Source organism: Actinia tenebrosa, unplaced genomic scaffold (genome assembly GCF_029948245.1).
Source record: "Actinia tenebrosa isolate PJP-AT-01 unplaced genomic scaffold, QUT_ActTen_1.0 PGA_scaffold4__44_contigs__length_22323623, whole genome shotgun sequence".
Taxonomy (NCBI): domain Eukaryota; kingdom Metazoa; phylum Cnidaria; class Anthozoa; order Actiniaria; family Actiniidae; genus Actinia; species Actinia tenebrosa.
This window is the reverse complement of record NW_028292581.1, coordinates 9247169-9270385: the sequence shown is the minus strand read 5'-3', so window position 1 is coordinate 9270385 and position 23217 is coordinate 9247169. Positions and strand designations below refer to the sequence as shown.

Here is a 23217-nt window from a genome sequence, read left to right as displayed (position 1 = left end):
TCTCCTGGCCCCATTTCTTCCCATCAACCCCCCTAGCTCATGCTTATCCTCATATCAGTTTGCAAATATTCACAAATACCAACGGGAAAGTAAAGAATGCAGAACTTCAACAATACAAACACTTTAAAATTCCACGGACCTTGACTGGAACACGTGAATATTCTGCAGAAAGTCGAGGCGCACAACCTTAGCAACAGAGAAGTGGAGCATTGTTCAAATGTAGCGTTACTATTTAAGAATGCTTTGTTAGGCTACCTGTGGATTTGGCGGCAATTTTCGTGCCAAAACGCGTGTGTGCTAGCCCCCTCCAACTATGGTACACTAGCTAAGCCACTGGTTAAGTATACAAGCACTCAGGATAGCCCAAATAACCATTCTCGCAGTCAAAACCAAAAACCCACGGAGAGAAACAGTAGATGGACAAGTATCCGCGTTTCTGACAACAAATGTCATGCTGTAGACAACCCTTGTGAAGACAACAGTCACCGCAGACCCAAGGCCAGCACCAACAATACGAACCACACATACCAAAACAATGTGTCTGGTATGAAGTATAGCGCATGTCACTACAGCTGCTTAAAGAATGATTGCTATGGTAACGTGACGTAGTATTCTCCGTTTTTGGTGCTTCTGCGTAGTCAGAGGCTGCAGGGAAATCAGTGTCACTAAGAACGGCCTTGGAATAGAGGTTAGCACGGGTTGAAGGCTTGATAGTATGTAAGGGGGGTCCAACAGCATTTACTAGTCCCTGAACCAGCAAATGAAAGCGTTGAATCAACTGTTTTTGGACTTTTGAGGCATACAGCATTCGTTGTGCAACCGCCTCAGACATGTTTGCTAGAATTACCACTTCACTCCAACTGAGACGTTGTTGCGGTGTCCTGAACGATCGTTTTGCTCGAAGAAATCGAGAAAACGATTCGATGTCTTTAAGTTTGGTTCGTATGCATTTCCGCAAGCATTTTAACAAGCCTTCTTGTGGTGTATCGAATGGAAGACTGAATTCCTTGCTCTTGTACCTTTAAAATTCAAAGGACATAAATCATTAAACGCAATTTATCATTTTGTGATTCGACCAGTGAACCGATGTATGGAAAGTATTGAATCGAAAGCTGATGTATTTTCGATTATTTCATTCCTCAAATTTTATTCCGATGAATCTGGATGCACAACGTAAGATTCTTGAGATTGCACATACGATATCCTTTCTAATCTTAATTACTAGATTCAATGACAAATCTAGACGAACTATTTAAGCTGATTCCTTAACGCAAAATATCGCTCGACTCACTACTCTTCACTCTATCGATTTTTTACGTGCGAATTGCAAATCAGTTCATTGTTTGTTACGTCATGAAACATGATCTCCCACAAAAGTGTCCACCATTTTTAGTACCCGCCATTTTATCGGACATGCGTAGTACGTTTTTATGCGTTTCAAAGCTACAAATTCTTATTAGTTCTTATTCTGATTGTTAACAATCTAATTTCATCTAAGTCTGAATATTACGAATTTACATGCAATGTTAACGTAGAGTTTTCAGATAGACGCCTTCTTTATATACACGTCAGGAAAAATGATAAACGACTTGAAAAGATTCATTCTAAGTTTATAATCACCAGTTCAGATCTTGAGAGACTGAATACCATCATGTGCCCTACTGAACACTTTAATCTAAGCGGATCCCACTAATCTGTGATGAAAGCATCAAAACATCGGGATTTAGATAACATCATCTAATTAATTGTTTTACTTATTTTGTCTTGTCTAATCAAGGGAATCTCTCAAATAGACAAAACATGATCCACCGGCGAATTTTTTCAATGATGCTCGAGCACGCCGTCTGTATTGTCGCTGTTCATATCGAAAGGGAAAATATTATTTTAATGTACCTAGATATATAGATATGTATATTAGCTCGTCTTTTGTTTCGGTATCTCCAGAGGGAAAAGTAATTAAGACTGTTTTTCCTACACCAAGGCCGGTGACCCCGACAACACAGAGACGATTTGCACGTACCGATTATTTAATGCGCAATTGTGACTTCAACAAACAAGATCAATATAACTGAGTTCAACAAACAAAGTCATTGCACGCTTCAGCTTCGGTTTAAACAACACTATATAAGGAATGATAAACAAAAGAAGTTGGTAGCGAAGCTAAACCACAAAACAAAACGGCATCTTGTTTATCGAACTCAGAAATGCCTTGTATCCGGTCGCATAAAAGTCAATGTCGGATAACTTTCCACACAGATTTGTAAGATTAGGCGAAACGTTTTTATTCGATGTTTCGTCAAAAGCTGACTAGGAAATCTCGCATTTATATGGACGCGCACTTGCGCAATGATTGAAGTGTACGTCTACAGATTGCGCCATACCATGGCTTCAACTTCATTTATGGATTAACAATAATCGATTACTGATGGACAGCGTAATACTTTATAACATGCTAAATTTGAACAGATGATAGCATTGACGAAGTCATTAATTTTTTCAAGAACCTATTAACCTCTTATCTCACATCTCTGGATATTATGCACCAGTCAATTGAACCCCCCGCACCCCAGACCTCCGGGACAGGGCGGAGAAATTAACATTCATACAGTGTTGAATTTAAAACATTTCCACCGGTAGCCGTCAAAAATCATTGAAGTCGTTGTTGCTAATATTGTTACTGTTGAAGTAAGCATCAAATTCGATTCCCCGTATGTGTTCGTGCATTCACTCTGTTAAATGCCCGTTAAATCCCCGGTTTCGCCGCGTTAATTCACCGCCCAGTCCCGAGGGCCGGGGGACGGGCGTTGACCGGTGCATGCATGCAAACATCAATGAGGCCTTGACAGGGATAAATTTCGACAAGCGACATGGACTTGAAATGGCGACACCAACTAGCGCGACAAACAACAGACTACTCTAATGAATTACCGAAGGCCCTATTTGAAGTAAAATTCCAACAGCTACACGAGAACATTCCAAAATTGCGACATAGGCAATTGTGAAATTGTGACGAAAGACATGGATACCCTCACTCCCCACCCCCACTGAACCCCCTGAATAGCCTCATTACTAACTTATGTTATCAAGACTTTGTCAATTACTTTTATTATAACAATATTCACCGGCTTATTGTATCCGAGGGATTACCAATTTTAGCTCACCATCGCGTACAATTGCCCTCAAAAATAGGTCATGACCGTGTGGAAGAATGAGTACGAGCTCCAAACAATGTAATTGTTTTAATCGCGACATGATTGGTTGAAATCCCAAAACTTCCGGTTATATCTAGCGTGTCTCAAAATTCATGATGGCGGCTAAGTTGGCTAAACGTGAAGAAGGATTTTATAAACGACTCCATTCGTTTTCAACGGCGGACGAATGGAGCGAAAAACAGTTAAAGGCTAGAAAAAAGCTTAAAACGCAGGGGGTTTACAAGGTGGAGGAAATATTGGCCGTCAGGCAGAAAAAGGTGAGTTTTACAGCGATTACATTTTCTACATCTACATTTATTTTGTCCAGCAAAGGGAAGGCCCATCATTTCTAGACTATAACAAAATAAACAATTTTTTTACTTCCTTATATATATAATTTATGAGCTAATTTAGTAAGCTGTAAGTCGTTTCCTCTATCGGGATTTTCCACGTTTCCTCCTAGCTATGAGCCGTTTAATAATGCGCGTATGTTCTTTGATGCAGGATAGCGAGAGAGAATTTCTAATTAAATGGGACTCGTGGGGTTCCGAGTACAATTCGTGGGAAATAGAATCACACATATTAGACAAGTCTGTCATTGAGTAAGTTCTGACTAACATCTTCATTGGCTTATATTCTTATATTCCTAACGATTTTGTACAAATGTCATGTAATTACTGATTGTATACATGATGAACAAAGAGTACCTATAAATATGCTAAGATAATGTTTCTTAATTGCAGAACATTTGAAAAACCAAACCCTGAACCTAAAACTGTGCTAGCCCATGTCGAGTTGATAAGAAATGCAATTGATGGTGGCTTGACAGACTCTCTTCAGTCCGATACCACCATCATTTTCAACCATGCTGTTTTCAGGCACATTTTTGGTGGAAGGGGGAAAGTCTGTTCAAAAGAGACATATGCACTAAGTGCTCAAGACTTTCCAAGGAGATACTTTCCCCTAGGATGGGATATGACTTATAGAAGACGTGGGACAGTTCGAAAAATTACTTATCCTATTCAACTTCATCCTTTCCTTTCACGATCACGCCAAATGTACAACAAGGATGGTTCAAAAAAAGAAAGAAGATGGATACAGAAGCTAACAATAAGTTTTAGAAAACATAACATGTAGATGTTATAAACTCTGCAGGACAGAGTAATAAATATGTAGTGTTTGTACTCAATTTCAACATAATTTGTTTATAAAATGTTCAGTTACTGTTGGGATTGTTTTGTTAAAATTGTGTCAATAAGAATATTTCTGCGTGTTCTCTTGTTCAGTCTCTCCCCAGTTAGCTGACACACTACATCTCTAAGCTGTGAGTTTAGCATTTTTTTTAAAGAATCTTCAGTATGTACTTCTGCAGTTGTGGAAATGGTTGGAGTTATATTCTCTGTTTCAACTTCTGCCAGCACTGGTTGAGAAATTCTTTTGTATTTTCCTGCTACTAACAGTTTGCCACCTTGATCCCAAAACTTGTTATCGAGCTTTTGGTAAGGCCTCTTTTGTCTTGTGCTTGTTTGCAGACTTTCTTGTCTCTTATCAATAAGCAAAAGGGACTTGCAAGCATCCCATCTGTTGATAGACCTATGGAATGCTTTCCTCATTACATCATTTTTTTTCTCTACACCTTAAATTTATAAAGAGATGATAACTTGGGTTAAACTAGTGTGGGCTGCATTGTTGTTTCTATGGAAGCAGGAGTAATAAAATAAAATGTGTACATCTTTTGCACACATTACTTTTTGTTATTTCACACAAATTTACAGTATATAAAATGTAGAAATCCAATATGAATAATTGTAATTAAATAATTTTAAATAATTAATTATTCATTTGTTTACCATACCTTGCCCTGTAAAAATTTTAAGACTACAATACTCCTCAAGTAGTTTCGGCATGTGGTACACCATGATATGTATATAAGGTGTGATGGGGTTCATCCAGTTATAGCCTTCACTTTTCATGCTAAGGAGAAGCTTGGCCCATTCATTTGCCTGACAATGAAAATTTTATATAATATACTGTAAGATTGCTTGTAGCAATACATGTAGGTCTAAAAGAGATACAACCATTGAGAAAACTGATATACAGTGGTTGACAGTACTTTAAAGTATTATGGCCATTTTAAAAAATGAGAATAATATAACTAAATATTCTTTTACCTTTGTGTGAAAGGTATTGATGTCTTCTGTAGTGGGAGATAGGTTAGTCATCACATCATAAAGTGCGGCAAAATCCTGTAACAAAATGTGGTAGATTTAAGCTCAAAATCATTAATATGGCTATTTAATGTATCCACATACTTCACACTTCATGTTTTTTAATATACATGCTTTACCTTATTTTTTCTTAAAAGAAAGACCTATTACAACTAAATGATAAGTACCTTCCAAAGCTTTGTGACTGATGCTAATATTTTTGGGTGCACAAATGAAGAAAACTTTGAGGGCAGATTCCTCAACAATTTTTTTTTGTCATCACCCATTAGCGAAGTCCAATCCAGCTTATTGTCTTTGTCATACCATATCTAAAGTAAAGTAGCAATACATTTTACATTGTGTTATGTGTTTTTTGGGGGGAATTGTGGTAGTTAGCTTATTAAATCATTTTGGAGTTTAATATTAATGGAGATTAATATCATTGAAAGCTTAAAAAGAATACCTACCTGAAATCCTACTCCACAGGTATGTATAGCATGCAAAAGGTTGTTGAGGTGTGATTTTTTTTGGTCTTTTTTGGGTACCCCAAATTTATTGAGAATGGAGGTAAGCTCCATCACTTTTTCTCTCTCCTCTTCTTCTAGAGCAAGAAATTTCTCTATCCTGTACTTTCTTGTTGGTGAGATGTTGTCTGTTGGTTGTGTTTGTTGAGGTGGGATCTGAGTTGGAGTCTGAGTTGGAGTCTGAGTTGGAGTCTGAGGTGGAGTTTGAGGTGGAGTCTGAGGTGGAGCACCTTGATCTGTTACCACAGAGGGTTGCTCTGGTTGATTATTTGGCAAAGGTGTTGTTCCTAAATAAATATATTGGAGCATGTATGAGTTTAAATAAATATATCTTTTTCACTTTGAGTTCAATTTTACAAAGCCTGACAACCTACCACTACAAAGAGTAATTTTATGTTCTGTGCCAGTACATTGCTCCTTAACAGTCAAACTCTTAGGTGTCAACCCAAATGTTTCTGCAAACCACAACACTGAACTTGCTTGGTCCCTATAATAAAATAAAGAAATAAATAAGTGCAATGAATAGTAAATTAACACCGTAGCAGTAAATAATTTACATCTGTGTGTATGATTTGCAACTCACCTAATTTGTTTGATCTTCCTATTCTTCTGACGACACTGCACGTCTTGTATTTGTTTCCCTTTGTTTATTAATTCTTTCTTATATTTCTTTAAACTGTCATTTCCTTCGTTGAAACTCGAAGATTCCTTCAACAGTTCTAGCACTTTTGCACTTTGATGTGTCAAATGCCTATTCACCTCCACTAGCTCCTCTTGCAATTTTTTCATTTCCTCCTCTTTTTCTTTGATAACATTTTCAGGTACAGTTTTGATCTCATCCTCTTGAATAACCATTTGGAACCAAGATGATGATATTGTCATTTTTCTTGACTTTGAATTCATTTTTCCAACTCTTTTGTTGAATCGATATGTTGTGGTTTTTAATTGCGTCCCCACTCTGTGTGCCTTAGAAGAAATTGTATATCCCAGGGGTCTCAGGCTTTCATTCATGGCATTTAGGTATATAGCTGGATAAGACGGCTGTAATTTTCTCCATTGCCAAGGTGCTTCTCCGTTGTACTCCAAAATATAACGACGGCTTGTTGTGTTAACACATGGTCTTATTACATTGATGTATTGTGGCGCTATGACTGCCCACGGTGGCACGCTATCCTCACCATCACTCAAATTGAAACAGGCTTTTTCTGCCATACCTTGTTAACCTTTTGTTCGTCTTTTTACAAGTCCGGAATCGTTACTCTGTAAGCTTTTACAAACGTTTTCATCATTCTTTGTCCCCTTATTGAATATGCCATGATTACCCGCGCTGACAATAAATTTCAAGATTTCCCGCGAACAATTTTGGACCCAGGCTTTGCGCGGTTTGATTCCTTGACTCCAAACCTCGAAATCTCTGTTCTCTCGGTAAAAAAAAGATGAGTCTTGAATAGAAACTGGTGACTAAGAGCATTGTTTCCAAAGCAACGAGGGACCTGGCTAGTCAATTTTTTCAATATGGCGGACGAAGAAGGAGAAAAACGATTGTAAATTGAACGCGATTCTCGAGCGATTCTGGACTCTCATCGTAGAACTAGCCTCCCAGATGACTAAACAAATACTTCAAGAAATCGTATATCACATTAAAAGGAGAAAGGAACAAATGCAGAATTTATTTAAGGCAGTGAATGTACATCAAATTTCCGATGTTACATTTGTTATGAAAGGCACTACTAAGACACAGCATTACGTTTCTTCATTCAATGTCCTACTTTCCATACAAGAGGACGCCATTTCGGGACTGAATTCACTCAAAAAAAATCGTTAGATCGATCAGTAGCTAAGAGGTAAGAATAAAGCAAAGCAAACTATCGTTGTATTACTTTTATTTTTCGATGTTACATTTTTTATTGATGCTTCTTCCTTATTGCCAACGAGAGTTGAAAGTACGAATTTAACATTGTTCTCTGTAATCCCTCGATGTAAATACGCATGAAATGTGATAGCCGCTCCGACAAGAATATGCAAATGAGTAAAAGTCGCCGGAAGTGACCCCGAATTGTACGCGATGCTCCAAGTGAAGCTGCGTGGCGTCCAGACCTCATGTTACTCCCAAGAGTAGAAGACACATGATTATGGCGGATATAACTCTTTTTCTTTGAAGTAACATTTTTCAAGTCTCATTCACGTCATTTCAGCAGGAATGTCTTAAATTAGACTTTGAGCTTGCAAGCACGTTTTTGAATTAACATTGAATCTACGTCTTAACGCCCTTTCTTGTTTTCCTTTGTTTGTTTGTTTGTTTTTGTTTTGTTTGTTTGTTTGTTTGTTTTTTGTTTGTTTGTTGTTGTTGTTGTCGTTGTTTTTTTGTTTTTTGTTTTTTGTCGTTCTCCTTGTTGCAATTCAATTTTCTATTCAAATAAGCCGGCGGAACCCCAAACTTTAGGATAGAATTCATTGCTGTATTTGCATCGTTTCCCCTTAATTATTGGAGACACCCTTCTAAAAAGATATATTATTTATTTATTTTTATTCAGATAATTTGCCATAAGGCAGGTGCTACACAAACGTTAGGGGTCATAAGCACTTTAATTCAACATGTATCCATGTCCTTCGTCACAATTTCACAATTGCCTAATGTCGCAATTTCGGAACGTTCTCGTGTCGCTGTTGGAATTTTATTCCTAATAGGGCCTTGCTTTCGGTAATTCATTAGAGTAGTCTGTTGTTTAATAGTTTAATTCAAACGTAACGAGGCAGCGTTCCTCCTCTGACGCGCTGACTAGCTACTGCCCATATGATTAATGTTAAAGATTAAAGGTCCAAGAACTTAATCTTACCTTAGAATCCCACTATCAAATACCTTCAGATAATGCACGTCTGGACTATATTGATAGAATAAAACCAAATCTTGGCCTCTCATTTTCCTTAGATACATGAAGTCATTTCGAATGATAAACCGAATCTCATATGTTTGATTGACCTGGAAGAAGCCTTGGAACTCGTTGCCATTTTGCTTTACGGCCATGACAAGAACTGATTGGAATAATCCTTCCTTTTCGTTTGTCGCCGAACCCAAAAGTAGAAATATTAGAAAAATAAATGACAGCATTATTATACACCGCCAGGCAAGACGGTGTTCAGTAGTGACAAACCTAACAGAAAGCCTCACTTGTGCTTCACTCACAGGTACTTTAAAAATTGTCATTGAATAACCTCAGGTCTTGGCACATTTTGTGTGTGGCTAGGTTAGCTAGTATAGTGTGATGCCAGTAAAAGGTCACTAACTTGCTTTCCAGTGACCTTGGCATTAAATTGTTTTGACTGGATTGAATACCTCTTTAGCTTAGGCGCGTAATGTTTTCCAATTTCACACCATGTGTCATCCTTGGAAAAAATATTCTTTGTTTGAGTCGTATCCTGATATCTCATGTGTCTTTTATGCACAACCGTTAAACAAAGAAATGAGTGAAAGAATTAGAAAGTTTAGTTTAGTTTAGTTTATTTGTCACAATATAAACATATACATTTTATAAAACTTGAGACATACAAATTTTGTGACTGGCGAAGAAAACAAAAAGAGAATGAAACGTAGTCTTAAATGGGCAAAACATCATGTTACGTCCAAGATACAAATCTATTCAACCATTGCAAGGATGTACGTTTGAAAACATGAGAGGGCACCTCAATCGATGCGGGAGTTATGTTTTCTATTGCATAAGACCACGCCTTAGGGTAATATGGAGTGGAGTGTAACAGAGTCTACAGCTTTTATATAGTTCTATGCAGAGCCGACTGATAATGAACCATTTAAGAAAGAATTCGAATATCTCATTGCGCGGAAACTTTGCAGCTTTCTAAGTATTCATCTCTAATTGAGCCTAGCTATAACGAAGGAGGGTCAAATGCCAGGACACTAGAACAATTATCGGCTGTCTTGTTGGGTTTTTTTTAAGGAAAAAAATCTCGAAACTGATACCATCAAGATATAGACTGATAGACATCCTTATTGAACAACGATTAATTAGTTACTTTTGCTCAAGGGCGCAAGGAAAGACGCATTGGGTTTTAGATGTATGTGTGATTGTTTCAGTTATTCTGATTGAATTGATATCGGTTTGTTTCTAAATGGATACTAAATAGTGATCACTTAAACGTCCTCTCCAACCAACGGTCTTTCTGGTTTGAATCAGCCGTACGATATTAATATATTTACCACGTCCACCAATGGTCTTTATGGTTTGAATCAGCTGCATTTCACTATCCGTGCCAAGCAGCGCCGGCGTCGCTTTGTTAGCGATTACTCTCCTTTAACAAGTTAATCAAATTTACCTTCAGTACAGTAAAATAGACCGGGGTAGGAAAGCAAGAGTGGTTCTTGTGTGCTCTCGTCTGCTCGGATAATCCAATTATTTTGGCAGTACATAGGACACTTTGTTTACACAGCGATGACAGATATGACTTTGGCGAACGCGAAACGAAGCCCGAACGAGGGAAGGAAACAAAGTGAAAATAATTGGATTATCCGAGCAGACGAGAGCACACAAGAACCGCTCTTGCTTTCCTACCCCGGTCTATTTTACTGTACTGAAGGTAAATTTGATTAACTTATTAAAGGAGAGTAATCGCTAAAGAAGCGACGCCGGCGCTGCTTGGCACGGATAGTGAAGTGGTAAATACTCAGAGCGTACGTACAGCTGATTCAAACCATAAAGACCGTTGATGGACGTGGTAAATATATTAATATCGTACGGCTGATTCAAACCAGAAAGACCGTTGGTTGGAAAGGACGTTTATTTTTAAATATAAGTGATCACTATTTAGTATCCATTCAGAAACAAACATATATCAATTCAATCAGAATAACTGAAACAATCACACATACATCATACTCGTGGGCGATGACATGTAGTTATTAGTTTAACCTGCTCAGGTTAGCGGCCGATTTTTGCCGCCGTGGAAAAGCTAAATTTGGATGAACTCGATACTGATAAAAATTGGAAATCATGGAATGTTTTTTTTCTTTTTCCCTTGTTTTTCATTCTTTTTCAGTTAGACAATGATTAGCTTTTGTTTCATTAAACAACGCTGACCTAACTACAAAAAAAAAAAACAGACGACCATTTACTGAAACCACTATCAACAACCAAAAACAAAACAAGTAACAGATGCGACAACCAACAAGGAAACAACGAGTTTTCGTGAAAAATGAAATCTCAAAATAAAACGTATGCCAATACCATTATTTTAGACTTTAGTTTTCGTAATGTTCTACAAAAAATGAAGCTTTACTGTAAAAGCCTTTATGTAGTAACTAACTTTGACCGCTTTTTCTAATGAGTTCCAATTTTGTTTGTTTACGATGACAATGCCGATTAATGTACGGAAAAAGAAGACGCGTTTTCGGAAAGCGCGCGAAAAGTTGAATTACAAACTGTCTTCGAGAAATAAAGACGAGGCACAAAAATAATTAAGCAAATGTCATTTTGGGTCATTTTTGCAATGATAAAAACATGTAAATAATTGTCCAAGGTCGTTCAAAAAAGTCTCTATCATTGCAAGGCTCGAGCTCACCGTTCGTGTTGCTTCGATTTAAAGGCACGGCTACCTTTCAAGATGGCGCAGGGACATATGACTGAAGGAACTATTCGTATGCGTAGAGTACCGCTTGCCATAGGAGGTCAGTACTTATATAATACAGGTTTATCAAGATTATAATTAATCTTTCTAAATTGGTTGAAAAGCCTCATGATTGATAAAAGATTACTTTGAGTTGCATGTCCCAACACTTTAGGCTCAACAGCAGGCAAACGTCTTAAGCCTTCATCTGACGATCATCCATTGATCTTGCATTGTCCTTTATCCACTTGGATTAGTCAGCATTTTTAAAATAATTCATGGAGATTACAAAAGTAGATCTCGACAATCTGGAGTCGCCGAAAAAGGACACGAGGAAGATAAGATCACGTGATAAGGGAGCTAACCTAGCCTTAAACCTAGTGAACTGTGTCTCCGTATTCACAATGCATCACTCTCACCTGGCTTAGACTAGCAAAAGCTTGGGCAGTTGCTTCACGTTAGTTTCGATATGAGTACCGAGCTTTCGAGGTTCGGTAATCGAAACAATAACAATATGAATTCCGAGTTTTCCTCTCAAATTCAACTGAAAAGCACAGAGGAGCTTTTCAAGCCAGAAAGACGTTCAAAGATCGTAAAAGGACTTCTTTCAGTTCTGGTTATTCTGATTGCCATTGCCATAGGCTTTGTACTTGGCTATTTTGTTTTCAAGATGACTAAAAAGGAAGAAAGTAGCGCGAAGAAAAGCTCAAAAGAATATCTGCAGGAGTTTAAGAACATGATCGATCCAAAGGAGCTTGAACACAACTTGAGGTGCGTATATTGCGAAAGCATTTTTTTAGAAACCCTCTACCCCCTGCTATGAAAGAAAAGGGCAAATCCTGGATAAAAATTAATTTGATTATATGAATATCAGTATGGTTAAGAAATCTAGATCAAAAAGAATTTAAATTGATTAAAATATTGATATTTGTTTGCATGATCGCACGTTAATTGTCTTGAATCTCGTAAAAATTTTAGAACATTTTATTCTTAAAAAGAAGGAAATTAACCACGAAACTAGGTGCAAATCAAGATCACTTTCTTTTCTGTTAATCATCTTTCAAAAATCTTTTTCGTCATAACCAGTACGTCGTTCTTGTACACACGCGAGACTTATTATTAAACCCTTGATAACTCAAACGTTATTGTTAAACATCATCTCACCTGTAAAATTAGCGATTTGCATATTTCGTGAGCAAATATTGACAGCTTACTCTTCAGCTTTTGCGAAAAGAAATATTTTTTTTAATAGTGTTATGTGGGCATAGTACCATGAAAAAATATCTGTCGAGGATCTAGCGGTGATCGTCTGATGTTGTTTTATCTATAAGGATTTCGGCTATTCAAGCTGTCTATAGCCCTTGGCAGCATTTCCGAGTGCAGCACATGTATAGATTTAGGGACAAAACAATGAATTTCAATTCTCCTATGTTAAAATTCCCCTTAGAAAAAGCTTTTTTTTAGTGTGAGTACTGAAAAATTCTGTTATTAATCGCTTGTCCTTCGATTTGAGCTGCATTGAGAATGTACTGTAAATATTCACAGATTTTAAAATCAAATCAATTGTTGGCATGAATTTTTAATATGGTTATTGTTTTTTGACTTAGCTACCCAGTATGATTTAGACTTCACCGTTCGAAAACTTTTTTTTTTTTTTTAAGTTCTCCTTAGTAAGGCACCTATTTCGTTAGTTTAGGCGCGAAAAAGTTAATTTACAAAATTGTACAAATTAGTGCAAAGGTTTGTACGTCTTTGAGGTCTACTGAACTTACTAATTTGTGCAAATTTGTGCAATGTTTCTTGACAATGTTATACACGGATATCTGAAAGCACTGCAAGACCTACGTATTGTCATTTTTATTGAATTCTGTGTATAACCCAATCACGAATTTTGCAAACGATGAAGAACAAGACTAGAGAGTTTTAGATTTACGCCACGGCAAACGTGAAACGTCAGTTGACCAGTAAAAAATTCTTTTATATTACTGAAAAAGAATCGCAAAAAAGTCCAAGTAGTAGAAAGACAAAAGAGTATTCGCGCTTGGTGAGAAGGTTTGTAAAAGGTAAAGTAAAATACCGCAGGAAAACTATGAAAACGTGGTCACGTTTGCCGTTTGCGGGGAGAAAAAAAGTCAATCTAAAACTCTCTACTAGCTTTCGTTTGGTTGGAGAAAAGAAAACGGCATTTCAGAATTAACATGGAGTCATGACTTGTTCAAATATTCAAAGATGCGTTCAGGAAGTCAAGAGGGGAATGTGATGTTGAGGCAAGACGGCTTCGGTATTGCTTTTTCTATGCTAAGCCAGTGCTTTACTAAAATCAACTGCGTCCAAGGTTTTTCGCCCGGAATAACCTCGTTCCCAAGCACTATAACTTATCTATATTCTATGTCTTCATGTAAGTGCCACGCGGTCCACATATTCTCATCTTTGCGTCCGACCGGATGAGCAAAATTTTTAATGTTTCACTTGCGTCGGAATCTGAAGCAGAATCGGAAGCAGCCTGACAGGGAAACCCGCTAATCATATAGCCTAACTTGAGAAAAATCCAACAAAAAAAACTTCCCATACCTCTCTGACTCCGATTCATTATCGCTCCAGGAGACTGATTATATACGACTGTATTTTTTTATATCCAGTTCGTCATAAGTAGCTTCCGACTCTACTGCCTGCGAGCAGAGGCCCGTTTGTACTCCGCTAGGGCGAGGAAGCGAGGACCTTTGATCTGCTCGCAGGGTATTCCGTCTCCGTTTCCGACTCCGAATTTCCGATTCGGTTATAATTGCCAGTACTACTTCTGATGTGAAAGCAGAAGGTGGCTGGACAAACAAGGCTGTACAAACAAGTTTTTTCCTTTAGTGTACCAACGTTTTAGGCGGAATGACTAAACACACCAAACGAGTAAATCTAGCAAATACTTCAAAAACATACATTCCCCTTCGTTAGATAAGGGTAATTAGAAAAATGCTCTCAAAACCATCTTCAAAACCAGCAGTTTTTTTTTTTTTTTTTTTTTTTCCCCTTTTTTCTTATATATTAAAAATTCACTAGATTGAATCCTTTTATTTCTTTGGCAATCATTACCGATGACAAAGGTACTTGAACTTTGAGCCAAATTTAGTACAAGACTCATCAAAAGAGTACATCTGACGTCAACGATTTTAAAGATCATTACCTTTGACCGCTAATAGCCGTAGGAAATAATCTTGTTTGACATTTAACAGATAATCACCTCTTAATGTGCTTTAAAGTTGTCTTGAACAAGCACCTTCCGTTTATATGAATGTCATCTGTCAAGGAGGTTAGGCGCACCTTATAATACTGAATGTATATTAGTATCCTCCTCCGCAGGCGCGATCTCCCGCTCCTTTGGGCTCCTCGGGCTTCCTGTGGAGAAAAAACGATAGGGAAGGGGGAGTGGAAGAAAAAGTAAATATTATCCCTCTCTCTCTCTCTCTCCTCACCAGTTCTTTTCGTAAGTGAATCAGATCGTCTATGATATTGATAAAAGTATTTGGAGGATACTAGTTCATTGACAAGAGGAAACTGAAGGACAAAGTAGAAATAATGCATATGTCTGTCTAATTACGAGAGGCCAAACTGTGTCTGTCTGATCTGGCTACATGCATAATAAAGAAATAAGTAACAACAAGAATAGGATCTAAGAGTGGCATTTCCACAGATTAGCTTTTTATCCACTGAATTCTAATTGGAATTTAGAAGTTGAATTTTGCGGAGGGAGGAAAACCGGAGAATCCAGAAGCATAGAAGAACCAACTAGTATACTCACAGTACGACACCGAGTCCGGGAATCGAACCTGGGTTGCCTTGGTTAGTCGAAGTGAGCGCTCTCACCGCTCCCACCCGTGGATCGGAGGCTCCGCACGCCTGCCTACCGCCGGGCCAGCTTGATTGTCTATCACAATCATGAAGAAATAGAAAACGCGCGCGCGTGCTGTGTGCAGTTATAAAGCACGCGGGGGTTTGCAGAACACCAGAGAAGTGTTAGGAGAAGCACGACGCGTAGCAGAGTGCTTCTCGACATTTCTCGAGTGTTCTGCCAATCCCCAAGTGCTTTATAATTCCACACAGCACAGCAAGCTTTTTTTCTAAATTTCTTTTATAAAAATTCAAAGGGCGCGTGCGTGCTTTGTGCTCTCATAAAGCGCGCACTCCCAACCAATCAGAATGCGAGATTTATACTAATTATTTTATAAATGCGCTTATTGAGCGCGTATATATATTTTTCTTTAATAGGATGTTCACTATTCGGCCCCATATCTCCACAACCCACGGCACTGAAATCATAACAAATCACATCCGGGACACGTGGCAGAGCTACGGATTCGAGGTCGAGGAGCCTGAGTACGAGGTTCTTATGTCTTTTCCTCAAGAAGACAAACCAAACAAAGTATCTATCATCAACAACGATACCAAAGAAGTAGAGTACGACGTAATAGCACAAGTAAATGTAGGTACTTTTTGCTAAAGACATTCCTTTATGTTACTAATCATAATTAAAGACCAGGAACAAGCTGCAATTTGTGTGCGACGCGCAAGGATTGAACAACGAAATTTCCAGCTGATCTGTACTAGTGACGTAAAAATGACGTCACTGCGAAACTGAAGTGTCATGAAGATCACAAAAATGGACCGCCGAGAAATCTGTCCACCATTCGATATAATGATATATAATTCATTAGTTATTGTATTATTTGATCAGTCCTTTATTAGCAACGTTTTTTTTTTTTTTTTCTTCCTTTGGTGACCTGAAAATTCATAATTTGAAGAGGAAGAGTGACCCTCAGAAGTTTTCAATGTTACGTCAGCAACTAGATAATGGAATGTTTCACAGAAAAGAATGATTTCGTTTAACTCGTCTAAGAGGATCTACTCCCTTAAGGTGTTTTCTGCATAATATTAAAATAATTGCAGGTTCTGCTCTTTTTTAGTCTATAAAATAAACAGTTTTGCGTTATGCATGTCACACTGCACTTGTGAATTTGATCTTGCGCCATAACGACACAAGATCCAATATCCCAATGTTCTCAGTCAGAAGCGATCACTAATAAATTTTCTTATCTTTTTAGCATCCTTTGTTATTATATTATTTACTGGGCTGGCTGTTTATTTTCCCTGTTAGGAAATGCATGCAGAATAGTAATTGCGCAATAGTACCCAGAAGTCTTCACGGCACCATCCACTCGTCCTTTGCGGGCATATGATATAGAGATCCAAGTACAGTAAATATTCTTGTCAGCAAACTTGGCCAAGAAATCGGAAAGCGTAGCTCTATTTTTCGCGGATCGATATTGCTTGTATGACTGATAACGTCTGATCGAACTTATACATGCTTATAGGTGTCCGAATACGAGTAAATCTTTTTTTACTAAAAAGATTGCCTTATTGTTGAAGATTTAAATCTGGATAAAAATGGATTTAAAAAACAAAAAATCTTATGTGGATAAGATGGGATTCGAACCCACCAAAAGAAATTCAAAAAAATCGATTCCACTGTGCCATACCCCCGAGACATCCGCAGAGCTGAGGCGGCGTATGGACTTCGGACCTGACGGCGATTAAATCCTTCTGCCCTTGGGTGCACGAATTACGCAAGAAAATGTTCTAGCCGAAGCATCAGGGGAGAGACCAGCCGGCCCCCAGACCATATCGGCTAATCCCTTGCATCTCTGCCACGCACGGAATCGGTTGAAAATATAATGTTAAAAAGTCTAGTCTATTCGATTCGGTGCATTGTTTTCACGGCTATTGTTATGCTGATTCACCTGGAACCATAGTCCAGTGGATAAATCGTTGTCGTTCAAGATACCGAGTCAAGCTCGTCTAGGGAGGGTTAGCACTTGGATAGGTGACCTAAACATTATACCTACTCACGCTTTTAATCTCCTTTTTTTTTCCAATCTCTTTTGACTTTTAAAATATTTGAATAGTGAATAGTGAAACTTTTCTATTTTTAAGTAACCTATTTCTGTCTATCCAATTCCGTTCAATAGCGCAGCGCACTGATTCTAAAAATAGCTTAAAGATTCGGACAAACATTGCATTCTGCTTTTTTACATTTTTACTTAAAGTTACAATAATAACCCATGTAAACTAAGATCAACTGCGATCGGCTGTGAAAATTATCTGCTGAAAGTAAACTTGTAAGTTTGTTTGTCCGAATTTCGCCTTTGTTTTTATGACGTCACGGTTGCGCTACGCTATTGAGAAGCCCCACCCCCAATAAATCACTTTCATACGTGAGACAATTAATCATAACTCTTGTATTTTTTTGCTGTGTAAACTATGAACACACGTACATGTTATAGTGTTGTCAAACTGATCATTAAATTAGATTTTCTTTTCTATCCTTAAGGTGACAGCAGGTGTTGATAGCGACAAAAAGTACAAATACACACCATATTTAGCGTATGCTCCTAATGGCACAGTAGAAGGAGAACTGGTTTATGCTAATCTAGGCAGTCAAAAGGACTTCGAGGAGCTAGCTAAGAAAAACATATCCCTGAAAGGAAAGATCGTTATCATTGGCAATTTATTTGGATATGTAAGTGTTTAACTTTTTTATCGTAAAAAAACATATTTGATATCTTAGGGCAGTTCAACACGGACAATGACGATTCGGAGGAAAGTTGATAAAAGTACAATTTCTCTATAGCTTTTTCTCCAGCTCAGGATCGAGTGATTGAAGAAATAGAAAACGCGCGCGCGTGCTGTGTGCTGTCATAAAGCACGCGGGGGTTGGCAGAACACCAGAGAAGTGTTAGGAGAAGCACGACGCGTAGCGGAGTCCTTCTCGACATTTCTCGAGTGTTCTGCCAACCCCCAAGTGCTTTAGGACTGCACACAGCACAGCACAGCAAGCAAGTGTTTTAATTCTTTTATAAAATACAAATTACAATAATAGATAGGAATGACGCAACGGAAAGTGCGCGCGCGTGCAATGTGCTCTATAAAGCACGAGCTCCAAACCAATCAGAACGCGACATTCATAACAGTTATTTTATAACGATGGATCGAGAGCGAGAGAAGGAGGGAGAGTAACTAGAACCGAGCATCTATTTTGTCAGTCATAAAACCCCCTCTGGGCTGATCTAGGTCAGAACACGCTAACCCAGCAGATTAAAAAAATGGGATATATATTGTTGGATTGTAATTTCCTGAGAGATAATTCGAAAAGCCGAAGTTCCCGGATAAGATCCCTCGTCGAATCAAGTGAGAGATGCAATATCGTCATGCGGAGTACAGAAATCGAACAAAAGATTGAATTCACCGTCGCTTTACCGTGTCTTCGATTCTCATGACGAATAGCTTTCGACTTACTACTGAGCATGCTTATATTAGCCATTTCGAGGTCAAGGAAAAAACTAGGTCGAGTTGCTGCAGTGCATTGTGAGACTTTTCAGTTTGGTGGATATATTTCCAATATAGCAGCTTTGTCACCTAAACAACCTCAAAATACACTACAATGCTAACTCGACCCAGTCCTCTTACTCAGCCACGGAATGGCTAATATGGTCACACTTTAGTAAAAAGGGGACTGGTACTTTCAAGAGACCATGGTCTCTGTAATTTGCAACTCTAAAGTTGATGATTTCATTTGTCTTTAGATCACGGGTGCTAAAAATCTTGGTGCTGTTGGAGTCATTCTTTACCCTGACCCTAAGCTCTATGCCCCCAACGGACATGGAGTGAACGACACTTTCCCCAATTCACCATGGGTGCCACCCGATGCTGTACATTCTATTGCACTCAGTAAAACATTTGGAGATGCTTTAACTCCAATGTTGCCTTCCTCGAATGGAATGCATCGCATCGATTTAAACAAAGCAGGTCTTCTATCAATTCCTGCCCAGACAATCTCCTATCAGGATGCCCAATACATCTTGAGTCGAATGAAAGGTAAAGACTGAAGATTTTGTCGTGAGCCATGTCTGTGAAGTGGTGTTAACGAAAATAATGATTTCAATTGTTGAAAGTACGGAGAGCCTCATGTCCAATAAATTTTAGACTCAAAATTATTTAACAATTATTCGCCTAAGGCAAAGTCACTATCGGGGAATATTTCGTACCGAGACGCGAGTCTTCGAGCGGCGAGGTAAATATTCCCCAATAATCACTGAGGCTGAGGCAAATAATTGTTTTAGCATAAATACACAGGTGATTCTTTCAAAAAAAGAAAAGAAAAAAAAAGAAGACAAGAGACATTTTTTTCCGATAACAGCAACAAAGCGGCTGTACGCCATTTTGGATTTTCGCTCGAGGTGATTCTCGTGTGATAGTGTGAGTTTCTTAACCAATCAGCGCGCGAGATTTTCTATAATCACCTGCGTATTTTTACTAACATATATTATTAACAAGAATTTGGATATTAAAGAGTACGACAGTTCGAATTCGCCATACTTCATTTTCAAGTATTTAATGTTGGTCATTTGGATTTATTAAATCATTATTACTTTTAATACAGAAGTATATGTAATAAACTCTTCAATTACTGATGAATCTACCGTTTGCTTATACTTCATAGTGTTTCCTTCAACCTGTGGATTTGGCGGGAACAATACTACGCGCGATTAATTACACGGAGCGAATTTCTCTGCAACTTGTCTCACAACAACGAAAAAATTGCTACGAGTAATCGCGCTTTTAAGTGCGCGCGCCCAACTCTGGGACTCTTGCTTCGTAAAGACGCAATAACTAGGAGAATTTTGTTTCTGCAACTTGTCTCGCAACAGCATTGCGACACAAGTTGCATGGAGCATTGCAGCGTGTAACCTACAGTGCAATTTGAAAATAATGTTGCTAGACATGTTGCAGCAATTGTTTGTGTCTCTGTGTAAAGTTGGATTCTCTTCCTCCACTAGAATTGTCGCCAAGCGTACTTTGAAATCATGTGTCAATGTTTTATTCACATCTTAATATTATTTTTAGTAATTACATCAATCTTAAATTATTGAACGTGTTAATTCTCCTTTGCAGGAGAAAAAGTCCCGAAATCCATGGAAGGAGGATTGAACCTCACCTATAGGTTTGGGCCAGGTTTCAACACGACCAAAGTAAACACTACTTTAGTTGTCAGACTTGAAGTCAACAATCAGTACGTTAAGAAGAAGATACGTAACGTCATAGCAACGATCCCCGGCTCAGAAGAACCTGACCGATATGTCCTGATTGGTAACCATAGAGATGCTTGGTTTTTTGGAGCTTCTGACCCTTCGAGTGGAACTGCAACAATGATGGAAATGTCAAGAGTCTTGTGGAAACTCAGGCAGAAGGGATGGAGGCCAAGAAGAACAATAAAGTTGTGTAGTTGGGGAGGTGAGGAGTTCGCGTTACTAGGATCACATGAGTGGGTAGAGGAATATGGCATGATCTTTAGAGAGAGAGCCGTAGCTTACCTGAATACTGATGTCGCTGTTGGGGGCAACTTCGTCTTCTACGCTCAGACAAGTCCCATGTTAGGTGATCTTATTCTGAAAAATGCAAAGAAAACAATATATCCCAGTAATATTTCTAAAACTATTTATGATAACATGCTCGAGCGTTTACCAAAATCGAAGCTGTATCCAGATGAGCCGATGATGTCAACATTTCGATTTGTAACTGATAATATTCCTTTTTGCCTCATTTTGGGGCTCCCGACAGCAGATTTTAGTTATTTTTTCGATTATACGGATGACATTTTTTTGTATCCTCTGTATCACACACAGTATGACGCTTTTGACTGGATCAAAAAGTTTGCTGATCCTAACTTTCTTTACTTTAAATCAATGGCGCAGTTTTTAGGGAGCATGCTGTTCGATCTGTCTGATTCTGAGATTATACCATTCAGCCTTCATAGATTTGTTAAGTCAGTTCACGAAGCCTACGACGATCTCAAGAAGGTCAATGACAAACTTGATCAAACACAAATGCTCCAATTAGAACAGGCGATAAAAATATTTGCAAACTTGACCACAAAGCTTGAGTCCACGATACAAAATATCAAAGGTCAGCAGTCGGATCATTACAATTTGCGCATGCTCAATGACCAAATTGCCGGAGTAGAAAAAACATTTGTTAGCCCTTACACTATTAGAGCTTCAAAGGATGGCAAGAAAATCATCGATGCGAACAGTTTTATAAAAATCCATAATGCGCTTCATCGAAATGTCAATCAAACTGAAATTGACAATCTTGTGAAATTCGAAATGTCTTTGATAATTCGGTGTTTCAATGTCGCAAACAAGCTGCTGGAGCCGATTAAATAAATATCAGGATCAAATTTGCTTGACAAAACTTTTTATTCAATTATAGTATATATGATTTTAGACTTGAATATAGAGGTCCTCGCGCTGGTGATTGGTCGAGAGACCGCGGTGGTTCTGAGATGAACGCTAATCACTGCACGAGCGGTTATTATGAGGTTTCCTAAAGTTTGCCAGCACGAAAGAAAAACTAAAACGTTTTTTTATCCTGAATTTCAAATTATCTATACATATACTTAAACGATTATTCACCTTAGGCTCAGCAATGATTATGGTGAATATCCTGTTTTACCTCGCCGCTCGAAGACTCGCGTCCGGTAAATATTTCCCGATATTCACTTCGCCCGCGGCGAATAATTGTTAGCGCGCTGGGTAGTGCTTCTCAGTAGCACGCACAAAACTGTCGTCGCGCGCGACGTAATTTAATTATATTTCGGTTGACGTCAATAAAGGCATTTCCATGGGTACGTGCGCTTGAAAACCTGGTGTTTTCCGACAATTTCATATATAAAATTTTGATTGATATCCCTTCAAACCCAGTTTGTCGCGACTGCAAATTGTACGATTTTTATAAAAGATTGTACTTTTTATAAAAGATTTAGCCGGTATTTCCGTCTGTTGTATTATGTGACTTTCAGTTTTTTAAATATAGGATATCAGATAAGGGCTATTACTCCCTTGGCAGAATGAACAAATATCAAAAATCAATAGATCATTACTTTGGTCTCACTGCAGATGTTAATGGGTGGGTTGTTTTCAAGGGGACGTGCAAACTGTGTAACCACCGATTGTGTTTCGTATAGTGTTATGCTCAGGCTTTTGTTCGATTCGTCGCTTGCGCAGCTTTACCAAATTATTAAGGCGTGTTAAACCTCATTCTAAGCGCAAAGCCCATGATGATGCATATATAGACGATATGTGAATACGTGTGATTAAGCCGCTGAAAGAGAAAAGGAAGTATCTCGACTTCATTTCCTTCCTTTATATTATAAAAATTCTTTTTGTTAAATCTCAGTTTCCCTAAAAATAAATATTAGTAAATTGGGAATGGACTTGTCTAACGATATAGATATGATAGAGGAGACTGAGATCAAGTAAAATTTCAAATTCTAATCATGCAATCCAGGTTAGTGGCTTTGGCATTATTATACAAAACTTCATACGTTTTATTAATTAAGAGTTTGCATATATTTTTAATATGCCTTTTTAAGCTCTTGTATTTTTTGAAAGTTAGTAAAAGTTATTTGGAACTTTTCTTCCAGTGGTTGCAATTTTGTTTGGGTTAGATTTAGCCTGTGTTATCGCACTGAAAAACCCAAAGCTAGAAACGGGGGGGAGGGGGTGGGGGGTTTGGATGAAACCGCTTGCCAGAAACAATACGAGTATAGTTCGAATTCTGTGGCCCCCAAAAAAC

The 23217-nt window shown here is 38.2% G+C and overlaps 4 protein-coding genes across 4 annotated transcripts; 2 read left to right on the top strand and 2 right to left on the bottom strand.

Moving 5' to 3' along the window:
- Positions 1-3: 3 nt before the first annotated feature.
- LOC116296724 (uncharacterized) lies at positions 4-9090 on the bottom strand. Its single transcript, XM_031704794.2, has 2 exons — positions 8760-9090; positions 4-1019 (listed from the first exon to the last, which is right to left on the bottom strand). The coding sequence occupies exons 1-2, from the start codon at positions 9029-9031 to the stop codon at positions 338-340; spliced, it is 954 nt and encodes a 317-aa protein (XP_031560654.1). The 5' UTR covers positions 9032-9090; the 3' UTR covers positions 4-337.
- Positions 3261-4419, top strand: LOC148907002 (uncharacterized). The gene is made up of 3 exons (XM_089036681.1): positions 3261-3469; positions 3696-3793; positions 3935-4419. The coding sequence occupies exons 1-3, from the start codon at positions 3305-3307 to the stop codon at positions 4326-4328; spliced, it is 657 nt and encodes a 218-aa protein (XP_088892807.1). The 5' UTR covers positions 3261-3304; the 3' UTR covers positions 4329-4419.
- Positions 3772-7134, bottom strand: LOC148907001 (uncharacterized). Its single transcript, XM_089036397.1, has 7 exons — positions 6506-7134; positions 6297-6409; positions 5866-6209; positions 5587-5727; positions 5363-5437; positions 5047-5194; positions 3772-4827 (listed from the first exon to the last, which is right to left on the bottom strand). Exons 1-7 carry the CDS (start codon positions 7132-7134, stop codon positions 4412-4414), a joined length of 1866 nt encoding a protein of 621 aa, XP_088892523.1. The 3' UTR covers positions 3772-4411.
- A 2852-nt stretch (positions 9091-11942) lies between the features above and the next one.
- LOC116296705 (aminopeptidase NAALADL1) lies at positions 11943-23058 on the top strand. The gene is made up of 5 exons (XM_031704770.2): positions 11943-12309; positions 15796-16009; positions 17915-18103; positions 19167-19458; positions 20536-23058. The coding sequence occupies exons 1-5, from the start codon at positions 12008-12010 to the stop codon at positions 21804-21806; spliced, it is 2268 nt and encodes a 755-aa protein (XP_031560630.1). The 5' UTR covers positions 11943-12007; the 3' UTR covers positions 21807-23058.
- Positions 23059-23217: the final 159 nt, after the last annotated feature.

Excerpts from the sequence above, each read along its gene's own strand:
- LOC148907001 (XM_089036397.1), bottom strand. The coding sequence starts at position 7,134 with ATGGCAGAAAAAGCCTGTTTCAATTTGAGTGATGGTGAGGATAGCGTG. Across the intron at positions 5,438-5,586 it reads CAGTCACAAAGCTTTGGAAG|GATTTTGCCGCACTTTATGA; the intron begins GTACTTATCATT and ends ATTTTGTTACAG. Across the intron at positions 5,195-5,362 it reads TCAATACCTTTCACACAAAG|GCAAATGAATGGGCCAAGCT; the intron begins GTAAAAGAATAT and ends TTTCATTGTCAG.
- LOC148907002 (XM_089036681.1), top strand. The coding sequence starts at position 3,305 with ATGATGGCGGCTAAGTTGGCTAAACGTGAAGAAGGATTTTATAAACGA. Across the intron at positions 3,470-3,695 it reads TGGCCGTCAGGCAGAAAAAG|GATAGCGAGAGAGAATTTCT; the intron begins GTGAGTTTTACA and ends TCTTTGATGCAG. Across the intron at positions 3,794-3,934 it reads TTAGACAAGTCTGTCATTGA|AACATTTGAAAAACCAAACC; the intron begins GTAAGTTCTGAC and ends TCTTAATTGCAG.
- LOC116296724 (XM_031704794.2), bottom strand. The coding sequence starts at position 9,031 with ATGCTGTCATTTATTTTTCTAATATTTCTACTTTTGGGTTCGGCGACA. Across the intron at positions 1,020-8,759 it reads TTTGATAGTGGGATTCTAAG|GTACAAGAGCAAGGAATTCA; the intron begins GTAAGATTAAGT and ends TGAATTTTAAAG.
- LOC116296705 (XM_031704770.2), top strand. The coding sequence starts at position 12,008 with ATGAGTACCGAGCTTTCGAGGTTCGGTAATCGAAACAATAACAATATG. Across the intron at positions 16,010-17,914 it reads ACGTAATAGCACAAGTAAAT|GTGACAGCAGGTGTTGATAG; the intron begins GTAGGTACTTTT and ends TCTATCCTTAAG. Across the intron at positions 19,459-20,535 it reads CATCTTGAGTCGAATGAAAG|GAGAAAAAGTCCCGAAATCC; the intron begins GTAAAGACTGAA and ends TCTCCTTTGCAG.